We start from the raw sequence: 11870 nt of genomic DNA on the forward strand, positions 1-11870 counted from the left end.
ATTAAAGATTGTTTAAGTATAAGTCTGACTTGTGTGATAAGTTTGTCTCTCCTCATTTGATAGTAAAGAAATGAACCACCACAGTGGTTAGTACCCGTCACCTGACCAGAATGGAAAAAGGGAAGTAAGTCTGTTGGTTATTTTTTTATATATACAAAGAACACCTCCCTATGCATTTAAAGATATATATGGTACCACAGGAGGGGTATATAAGGTAAAACAGGAGGAGTATATAAGGTACCACAGGAGATTGGTGGCATCTTAATTGGGAAGGACGGGCTTGTGGTAGTGGATGGAGCGGAATTGGTGGAAGGGTATCAAATACACATTAAACACATGATTTCCATTCCATTCAACATTATTACGAGCCGTCCTCCCCTCAGCAGACTCTGCTGTAAGGTACGGAGTAAGACCATTCGTCCCCAAAATACTACAACGTAAAAAAGTGTAAAGAATTTGGCAATGTGGCAAATGTGTATACTGAAGATTTGGAGTGAAGAAGGTCAGTGCTGCAATTGTGGAGTAGAGGATGATGATCCAGAGTTCCTGTAAGGGTGAAGGAAGTCGAGGTGGTGAAAGTCAGGACGTTCTATTGGATCTCCTATGTGGAGGTAAAAGGATGATGTGCCGCCCTCAGGCTCCTTGGAGGTTTTCTTTTATTTTTGCGATCTTTCTGTTTTCATCCCGCACAGTAGGTGGCGGCGATTTACCTTTTGGGGTATAGTCTGCCAATAAAGCTTGAAGGAGAATAATAAGAAGAAGAAGAAGAAGATGGAAAAGGAAGAAGATGATGATGATTTCATTTGGCATTAGCTGTAGCATAGATATTAGAGATAAGCATATCTGGCTGTAGGCCAGACAAACCTAATCACACTGATAACCTTATTTTTGTGATCTTTTTGTTTTCATCCCTCACAGTAGGTTGCGGCAATTCACCTTTTGGGGTGTGGTCTGCCAATAAACCCTGAAGAAGAAGAAGAAGAAGAAGAAGAAGAAGATAAAGATGATGATGATTTCATTTGGCCTCAGCTGATGCAGAGATATTACAGAAATGTATCTCTGGCTGTAGGACGGTAAAACCTAACCCTAACCACATTGTTAACCTATTTTGACTTTGTGGCTGTAGTAACTAGAGACAACCATGCAGGACACACTTCCTGGTCCCCACAGAGCTGGCCAATAACATTGGGATTACATAAATCAAAGCCAATAAGCATCCATAGAACCCCAGAATGACTTGACAGGCAGTTACCTTATCTAGTCAGATCACTCAAAACACGCCAAAGAAGGATTGCCTGGTTTGGATTTTGTTTGGGATTCTTCCAGCTAGAGGAGCAGCCTAGCTAGATAACGTTAACAAATTAAAGTCCTAGATACTACCTGGTAAAATACGGTTTAGCTGCTCTAAATTGAAGTCGAAGGTAAGACGCCAATAAACATATTTAGCTAGCAGAGTGAATGTTTACCATTTATTATTTCAAATTCCAATGACAAGGTGATTATTTTAGTTGCAGCTCGCTAACGTTAACTAAATTGGCGTTAGCATTAACTAGCTAGCTACAGCTAAAACACGGTAATATCCTAGCTAACAAATAGGAACATTCTGATTCATTGTTGCAGTTTATCTCATTTCTAATTTGGTGGACAGTTTACCAACACCTTGGATTTGGTATACCTTCAAACTTAATTGCATTGCTCTTTCTAGCTGTAATTTAATGTATTATTGAGCTTGCTATCAGTAGTTCATAACTTTTTTCCATGGTAGAAAAAGTACAAAATTGTCATATTTGAGTAAAAGTAAAGCTACCTTAATAGAAAATTACTCAAGTGAAAGTCACCCAGTAAAATACTACTTGAGTAAAAATCTCTAAATATTTGGTTTTAAATATACTTAAGTACCAAAAGTAAATGGAGTTGCTAAAATATATTAAGTATCAACAGTATAAATAATTTTAAATTCCTTATATTAAGCAAACCAGACGGCACAATTTTATATGCATTTTGAATTTATTTACGGATAGCCAGGGGCACACTCCAACACTCAGACATTTACAAATTAAGCATTTGTGTTTAGTGAGTGCGCCTGATCAGAGGCAGTAGAGGGATGACAAGGGATGTTTTCTTTATAAGTGTTAATTGGAACATTTTCCTGTAAACATGTAGTGAGTATTTTTGTGTGCGAGGAAAAAATGTATGGAGTAAAAAGTACATTATTTTCTTTAGGAATGTACTAAAGTAAAAGTTGGCAGAAATATAAATAGTAAAGTCATGTACAGATACTTTAAAGTACTACTTAAGTAGTTTTTTTTAAGAAGAAAAGACTAGCCTGCTGGCCTTACGGGGTTGATGGGAACATCCGCCTGAGCTATTTAGGAGGGATATCACACCTGGCACAAATTATTGTCTCGTTCTGTTTTTCCTGCTGAGGGGTGCCCTATACCTGCGTCCAGAGGGGAGTAATTCAAAGTCCAGGCACAGGGGGTGGCTTGGGTCTAAAATGACAACACTGACTATATTGTTGATGATGCTTGTCTCAACAGAGCACTGTATCGACATGAAGATGATTGACGATTTCGAGAGTCATAAGGCCCGGTCCAGCAGAGATTTGTGGTCAGAGATCAGCTGGAGCCTGCCTGACGTGCAGGAGGAAGATCAAGGCCGAGGAGAGGATAATGCTGCTCTGTTCAAAGATTCATTCCAACCGTCACATGTTTGCAATGACCTGCAATCTAATGGCATGTCTATGAGTTTCTCCTCTCACAGTGTCTGGGAACCTATGGAAGACTCGGATGTCTACATTGCTAGTTTAGGTAAAGTCAATCTAATATCGACCTTCTGTTTCGACTCACTCATCTATGGCCCAGTTGATGCCATCAATAGGGCTGTGGCGGTCATTACATTTACATTTAAGTCATTTAGCAGACGCATTTTTGTCAGCCTGTTATTGTCATGTACAAGACTGGCAGTCTCACGGTAATTGACCATTAATTAACAGAAACATGTTTAGCATCTCCAGGCTCTACTCATACAAGCAGCATACAAGCTTTGGAACATCTACATTTTAAAAAAAGTATAATAAATCGATTGAATACACACCATCACAATAAATTCATTATTTATGTTAGTCAGGTCTAAACAAAACATTATGATATGATTTTTTTTTTTTAAATCTTCAGAATATGTGTTGGCCTACTTTATATTATCTGGCTATCCACCATGCCATAGGCTATAGGCTTGTTTATTTAGCAGGCAAGATATAAGTCCCGTGCCATTATTTTATATGTTATAGGATTTTATAATAAGAAGAATATATTTGAACTTAGCTGAATAAAATATATTTTTCCCATTCTGGAGCGAGAGTGAGCGCATATGAAGTGGCTATGTTGAACATAAAAGTGATAATTTGAAACAGGTCCTATATACTATATTTAGAGTTATTTGGCAACTTTAGAATGCCTTATAAATCAAAAGATATATGGGCTGCATGATGCGACTATACAGGGCTATTGATGCTACTATATAGGGCTATTGATGCGACTATATAGGGCTATTGATGCGACTATATAGGGCTATTGATGCGACTATATAGGGCTATTGATGCGACTATATAGGGCTATTGATGCGACTATATAGGGCTATTGATGCGACTATATAGGGCTATTGATGCGACTATATAGGGCTATTGATGCGACTATATAGGGCTATTGATGCGACTATATAGGGCTATTGATGCGACTATATAGGGCTATTGATGCGACTATATAGGTATATAGGGCTATTGATGCGACTATATAGGGCTATTGATGCAACTATATAGGGCTATTGATGCGACTATATAGGGCTATTGATGCGACTATATAGGGCTATTGATGCGACTATATAGGGCTATTGATGCGACTATATAGGGCTATTGATGCGACTATATAGGGCTATTGATGCGACTATATAGGTATATAGGGCTATTGATGCGACTATATAGGGCTATTGATGCGACTATATAGGGCTATTGACAGAGTGGCATGGGAGGTTTATTTCTTAGACTGGGTTAAGATGTCAATTTTGGGACACATCCTCAGTAGTGTGCCTTCGAATCAGTGGGTGATTCGGCCTTTAATCACTAAACACCCTCATCAAAGGTGGCCAGCTAAACGGTGATCAAGCCTTAGCTTGTGTCCCATGCCCAATTAAGCTGTCCCACGGGACTATGCAAGGCAGGGGCGTCTTCCTCGAGGAGGGCATACCTCATATGCCCTCCTCAAGTTGGAGGGATCTGAATTGGGTTCTCAGGTGGGGGGTCATGAAGTTATAGCCCAGCAAGGGTCCTTCCGTTTGATCCAGATCCACTGGCTGCCTCTTTCAGCTGCTTGAGAAACTGCTCTGACGGTCTGCCGCAGAGCCTGTCCATGGATTCCAAGTTCTTTCAGCAACCTGATGGTGGAAGAAGCCACGAATCCTCTGCATCCCACTTCAACTGGCCTGACTTTTGCATTCCAGCCACGCTGAGTTGCGTCTGCTGCCAACTCTGTGTAACGCAGTTTCTTATGCTCGTAGGCCTCTTCAACAGAGTTTTCCCACAGGACTGTGAGCTCTATGATGTACACAGCCTTTCGTGAAGGGGACCAGAGTACCATGTCTGGCCTAAGGTTGGTAGAAGCAATCTCAGGTGGAAAAATTAGTTGCTGGCCAATATCGACAAGCATCTTCCAGTCCCGGGCCATGGCTAGGTGTCCAGTTTCTGGCTTCATAGGAGGATACTTGGGCCTTTTCTGTCCCTCCCGGATGAATGTTGTTGTTTTGACGGGATTGCTTGTTTTTGGAGGTAATGAATTGGTTGCACATCTCTTGGTCTCAAGTGCTGCAGCCAGGCTCTTGAGGACCTGAATGTGCCTCCAGGTGTAGCGGCCTTGTGAGAGGCTGGTCTTGCAACCTGTCATTATATGCCTGAGAGTCGCTGGAGCTGGGCAGAGGGGGCAGGTCGAGTCCTCGCCATACCATTGATGTAGATTTTTTGGTGATGGAAGCACATCATAAACAGCTCTTATGATGAAGCTGATGTTGATGGGCTATTGATGCGACTATATAGGGCTATTGATGCGACTATATAGGGCTATTGATGCAACTATATAGGGCTATTGATGCAACTATATAGGGCTATTGATGCAACTATATAGGGCTATTGATGCGACTATATAGGGCTATTGATGCGACTATATAGGGCTATTGATGCGACTATATAGGGCTATTGATGCGACTATATAGGGCTATTGATGCAACTATATAGGGCTATTGATGTGACTATATAGGGCTACTGATGATTTGAGAAAGTCACCGGAAAAAAATCATGCTCTGTTCCTTGCCTCAGACTGCACAGCCTGTTCTCTTATCAAGTGATCATATTTTCACCCATCAGACTATTTTCAACTTCATCTTGTCTTTACTAGTATGTAACATTTGTTTTGATTTATAAATGGCCCATTATCAAATGGGTAGGAACAGGGGCAGGGGGGAAATGCATGTCATCCATATGCACTGGAATAGCGAATGGAGGCCGCTTTCTCTCCGATAAGTTTTTCACTCATGTTGGGTAGGCTACTCTGGTAATTTCGCTGCGGCAAATGGAATGTTCTGCCTAAACTCTGTATGCAATGGGTTCTCCCTGTTCCTGCAGCTACCCCGTGTTTAATTTGGGGAAACCAAGTGAAATCTATTGCGGAACATTGATAGTAACATGTTTTCACAACGAAAAAAAAGTATTTAATTGAACTGTTGACAGACCCTCTCTTTGCGTGCTGGAGAAAGAAATGAAGGAGAGAGGGGAGGAGATATTCTGTAGCTAAAGGTAATGTCTTGATTATGGGGCAGCAGGTAGCCTCGTGATTAGAGCGTTGGGCCAGTAACTGAAAGGTTGCTAGATCGAGTCCCCTAGCTGACATGGTACAAATCTGTCATTCTGCCCCTGAACAAGGCAGTTTAACCCACTGTTCCTAGAATTTGTTCTTAACTGACTTGGCTAGTTAAGTAAAGACTAAATTAATAAATGAACATTTAACAAAAAGCAATATTAATAGGCTATGCAAAATCCAAAACAAATGCACTATAATTGTAGGCTAAATTTGAATTTCTTTATTTATAGACAAATTATTTACCAAATATCGTAAATCAGTATTTTGTTTAATGTTTTTCTGCCATGTGTAATGATGCGGTTGGCTATGTATTGTATAATGGCACAATCATTATTTTAATTCAGCTTTTGAGGGGGCTTGGGTTCATATATAGGCCTGTGCTTATGCATTAGCTCTAATATGCATATGGCAGTTTTGAATTAATCATCACCTTAGAAAGCGCTGACCACTTCGTTGTCAGGCTTTGAAACAACATCCACAAGTACCATGTTTTCCACTCATGTCAGAGTGGTTAGCAGGACAAAAGAGCCCTGAGTAACCAGGCCATTAGCGACCTGATGATCGTTAGCGAATTGGGTAGGCTACTACTAATGCATGTCCAGAATGCATAAAACGAGATTTCCGTGACTCAACTGTCACGTAGAATTTTACTGCAGTCGTGGTGATAGTCACCGTTAACAGTGCTAGTCATGACTCATGACTGCAGGTGTGGAGGTAATATAGTCACCGTAACAGCCCGAGCCATCAACCCTGGTCCTTGCTAGTATGGATCAAAAGCCTGTATACCCAACAGCTACCTAGGACCAGTGTTGGTGACCATCACTGCATTACTGTAGTTAAGAGGGTCAGTCTTCTTTCCATTCTTGATGTTGGATTGACTCTGTACCGGTACCCCCTGTATATAGCTTCCACATTGACTCTTTACCGGTACCCCCTGTATATAGCTTCCACATTGACTCTGTACCGGTACCTCCTGTATATAGCCTCCACATTGACTCTGTACCAGTACCCCCTGTATATAGCCTCCACATTGACTCTCTACCGATACCCCCTGTATATAGCTGCCACATTGACTCTGTACCGGTACCCCCTGTATATAGCCTCCACATTGACTCTGTACCGGTACCCCCTGTATATAGCCTCCACATTGACTCTGTACCAGTACCCCCTGTATATAGCCTCCACATTGACTCTGTACCGGTACCCCCTGTATATAGCCTCCTTATTGTTATTTTATTGTGTTACTTTAAAAAATATATGTATTTAGTTTGTTTGGTAAATATTTCCTTATCTCTTGAACTGCATTGTTGGTTAAGGGCTCTGAAGTAAACATTTCACAGTAAGGTCTACACCTATTGTATTCAGCGCATGTGACAAATCATTTGATTTGATTTGATAGGTGTAAGCTGTAGTTCATGCAGAATATTTTATGTCCAGAAAGATAATGAATTGGGAAAGTATCCAAACACAGGTTTTACTGTTAATCCTGGTCTCCCCTTGGCTATTTGGAATGATTGTGTGAGAGCCAGAAATCAAGGTCCCATATTACTAATGAAATTCATTATAAATCCCGTCTTTCAGAGAATCGTCTGAAGAGAATAAAGGGACAGTGTACTGAGGTGACGTCCAGGGAGATGCTGCGCTCCCTATCTCAGGCCAAAACAGAATGCTGGGATAGATTCTTGCACGACGCTCAGAGCTCGGAAATATTTCAGGAGAACGAGTTAGATCACAGGTGAGTAGAAGAGCATCATTTGTTGTACAGGCAGAAGTAAGTCTATAAACTCACTATCACTGAGCAGCTTTGAAGGCTGAGCTTGTAAAGTTTATTACAGGTCCACCGATTGTTCTGTTGTCAACCTTGCCTCTTTGTGTAATGATAGGATGTGTGATAACTTCCCTTCACAGTACCCTGGAGCATCTAAAGCGTTGGCTGGTACCTGAGAAAGTGGCCATCAGCGCTGAGGAGCTGGAGTGTCTCCTCCTGCCGTCACTGAGCCGAGAGCAGACCTCCACGGACCAATCACAGAGCAGACCAGAGACAGCCACTCAGAACCCTGAAGAGGACAAGAGTCCCATACCTGAGACATAGCTTCCTGTTCACCGCAGACATTTTTGTACGTTATCATGTGTTATTCATGTTCAGAAACATGATTGAATTTCCTGTACTGTCATTATTAGGTTATGTGTATTTGTCTTTATTATTGCGGAGAAAGAATTCGGTGACATATCGTTGCAAATATTGGATCGGTCCATTTTTTTTGTCATGTTACTCCCATCAAATGTTGTTGATTTTTATGATATGGTTAGAATAAAAAGCAGTTAATTGTTGGGGTAATATCCCGAAACCACACCGGGTGCATTTTTGTTAGGCTACTACACTATGTTGGTCTATAATGTTGTAACGAGCTGTGACACTCTGCTTTAAGATACCAGTCCAATCAAGAGTATTAATAGCTCAGATGAAATCATTATAAATGTAGCTACTATATGTTCATTACCATGTATGATAAATATACTACGTTCATTATAATGTATGATAAATATACTACGTTCATTTATGTATGGTAAATATATAATTTCATTATAATATAGTATATTTATCATACATGGTCGTGAATGTAGTATATTTATCATACATTATAACGTAGTATATAATTAGCATTAGTATCATTAGTACCATGTATGATAAATATACTATGTTCATTATTACCATGTATGATAAATATACTACGTTCATGACCATGTGTGATAAATTTACTACGTTCATTATAATGTGTGATAAATTTACTACGTTCATTATTACCATGTATGATAAATATACTACATTCATTATTATCATGTATGATAAATATACTACTTTCATTATCATGTATGATAAATATACTACGTTCATTATGACCATGTATGATAAATATACTACTTTCATTATCATGTATGATAAATATACTACATTCATTATAATGTGATACATTTACTACGTTCATTATTACCACGTATCCTCTGTACATCCTCTACTGTATATCCTCTACTGTATATCCTCTACTGTATAGTCTACTGTATATCCTCTACTGTATATCCTCTGCTGTATATCCTCTGCTGTATATCCTCTGCTGTATATCCTCTGCTGTATATCCTCTACTGTATATCCTCTGCTGTATATCCTCTACTGTATAGCCTCTACTGTAATCCTCTACTGTACATCCTCTACTGTATATCCTCTACTGTACATCCTCTACTGTACATCCTCTAATGTACATCCTCTACTGTATATCCTCTACTGTATATCCTCTACTGTATAGCCTCTACTGTAATCCTCTACTGTACATCCTCTACTGTATATCCTCTACTGTACATCCTCTACTGTACATCCTCTAATGTATATCCTCTACTGTATATCCTCTACTGTATAGCCACCCCTAGATGGCAGCATTGTAATCCACAAAATAACTTGGACGTAAATAAAACCGCACAGCCAAATAATATGTTGACTGAGAACTAGTAGTGAGTGACATTCAGAATTATATCAACTTTCTTATGTTCTTCATTTAATAATAGTCAGCAGTGGCGACTCGAGTAAATTAAATCATACGGCTGTGGAGGTCCCCCCCCCCCCCCCCCTAGCAGTCAGATTGCTCCTTATTCAGATGCAGCAGTGAAAAGGTGGACTACTTGAAGGGAGACAGATTGACGGAGGGAGCTGTGCAGATATCCTTCTCACAAGAGTTGCTTTGAAGAATCTCTCTTGGATCTCTGTTGAAGTTGTTCAACTTCAACAACAAAAAAGGTACATATATATATTCAATGTGTTTTTGTTATATATTTATAGAAATGCTGCTTCCAAAGGGAAATGAAAGAATATAGGATATTTCAAACGTGGATTGTAAAATAAGTTATGATTTTTCTTTGACATTAAGTGTGCATGCTTTTGCATAATATAATTATTGCATTTTTTTACTAGATGATATTCGTTCTGGAATACATTTATTTCACGCTATGACCATGGACTGTAGTTGATTTGATACAAGACCACTATACAGTATGATACAGAAAACATCTTGTTTGCATGTCAACCATTCATTCATCCAACCATTTATTCATCCATCCATCCATATCTTCATTAATTAAACCATTCATTCATCCAACCATTTATTCATCCATCCATCTCTTCATTAATTAAACCACTTATTCATCCAACCATTTATTCATCCATCCATCTCTTCATTAATTAAACCATTCATCCAACCATTTATTCATCCATCCATCTCTTCATTAATTAAAACTTTCATTCATCCAACCATTTATTCATCTATCCATCCATCACTTCATTAATTAAACCATTCATTCATCCAACCATTTATTCATCCATCCATCCATCTCTTCATTAATTAAACCATTCATTTATCCAACCATTTATTCATCCATCCATCCATCTCTTCATTAATTAAACCATTCATTTATCCAACCATTTATTCCTCCATCCATCTCTTCATTAATTAAACCATTCATTCATCCAACCATTTATTCATCCATCCATCTCTTCATTAATTAAACCACTCATTCATCCAACCATTTATTCATCCATCCATCTCTTCATTAATTAAACCATTCATTCATCCAACCATTTATTAATCCATCCATCTCTTCATTAATTAAACCACTCATTCATCCAAACATTTATTCATCCATCCATCTCTTCATTAATTAAACCATTCATTCATCCAACCATTTATTTGTCCATCCATCCATCTCCTCATTAATTAAACCATTAATTCATCCATTCATTTATTCATTCATCCATCTATCTCTTCATTGATTCATTAATTAATTCATGATACATTTTCCTGAGATATCATACTCTTGAGTCCCGTACAGCCCTGATAAATATTAAATCATGAATGATTTGGTTCTCCTTCACAGATGCATTTATTATGTAAAGGACTTACCTGATTTATGTCTCTATCTGTCTTTTTGAAAATGGATTAGGCTAACATGATGAATTTTCTTCAAGTTTACCCGTGGTCCAGTTCACACCAAGTTCCACCTGTGGTCCACACAGAAACACAGTCACCTCAGACTCGTGTTTTCTCTGCACCGAGCTCAGAAATACAGTTTGACTCATATCTATGAGCACATTGAGCTTTCCCACTTTTATTATTGACCCATATTGTCATATTGCCACCCCCCACCCAACATTAAATTGAATGTAGCTGTGGACTTTTGAATGGAACATGTTAATTTTTGTAATGGCGGGCATGTTCTCTCTGCCCAACAATAGCAAAGGATAGAGGGGGAAATGTAGAAAGCAACAGAGTTCTGAATGTATTACTACATAAGACTGATATTGTCCAGGGCAAAGTGCACCTCGTAGTCAGCTCATTTCAATTCAAACGGGGCAGCAGGTAGCCTAGCAGTTAACAGCGTTATGCCAGTAACCGAAAAGTTGCTGATTCAAATGCCAGTGCCGACAGGTAAAAAAAATCTGCCGAGGTGCCATTGAGCAAGGCCCTTAACCCTAATTGCTCTGGATAAAAGCGTCTGCTAAAATGTAGAAAATGCAAATAACCTCTATTCAGAAAAACTCTCTGAATACCAACAAGTCTCAATCATTTCACATTTCAACTATAGACTAATCACATAGCCTGCAAATGAGAGGCAAAGTGTTGAAGAGGCATAGTTCATTTTCAAAGGTTATCCCGACTGATATTTCAGTAGGTGTTGTTGAATATGGAAGATGATAATTAGCCTTTTAAATATCATTATTCAGAACTTTACCATGCTATGAGAGACTATGATGAGGTGATGAAATAGACAATGAATGAGATATCACAATTACACCATTGATAATATGCGATTTGACAGCCAAAGTACCCCTTAACATTAATTCAAGTGTAAAATTTGGTTTCTCTTTTTACTGACCTGCATTTCTTTATTGTAGTATGATTTAGCTCTGATGATGTTTTCTTT

At 39.0% G+C, this 11870-nt stretch overlaps 1 protein-coding gene across 2 annotated transcripts; it reads left to right on the plus strand.

The window, feature by feature from the left end:
• The first annotated feature begins 754 nt into the window (after positions 1–754).
• Positions 755–9405, plus strand: LOC135508482 (coiled-coil domain-containing protein 32-like). 2 transcript variants are annotated; one of them, XM_064928705.1, is made up of 4 exons: positions 755–1073; positions 2541–2810; positions 7485–7638; positions 7812–9405. In XM_064928705.1, exons 2-4 carry the CDS (start codon positions 2555–2557, stop codon positions 7993–7995), a joined length of 594 nt encoding a protein of 197 aa, XP_064784777.1. In that variant the 5' UTR covers positions 755–1073; positions 2541–2554; the 3' UTR covers positions 7996–9405. The 2 variants fall into 2 exon arrangements, with proteins under 2 accessions (XP_064784777.1, XP_064784776.1); XM_064928704.1 differs by lacking the exon at positions 755–1073 and adding an exon at positions 1096–1421 and having other exon boundaries at positions 7812–9404.
• Positions 9406–11870: the final 2465 nt, after the last annotated feature.

This window comes from Oncorhynchus masou, chromosome 21 (genome assembly GCF_036934945.1).
Source record: "Oncorhynchus masou masou isolate Uvic2021 chromosome 21, UVic_Omas_1.1, whole genome shotgun sequence".
Lineage (NCBI taxonomy): Eukaryota > Metazoa > Chordata > Actinopteri > Salmoniformes > Salmonidae > Oncorhynchus > Oncorhynchus masou.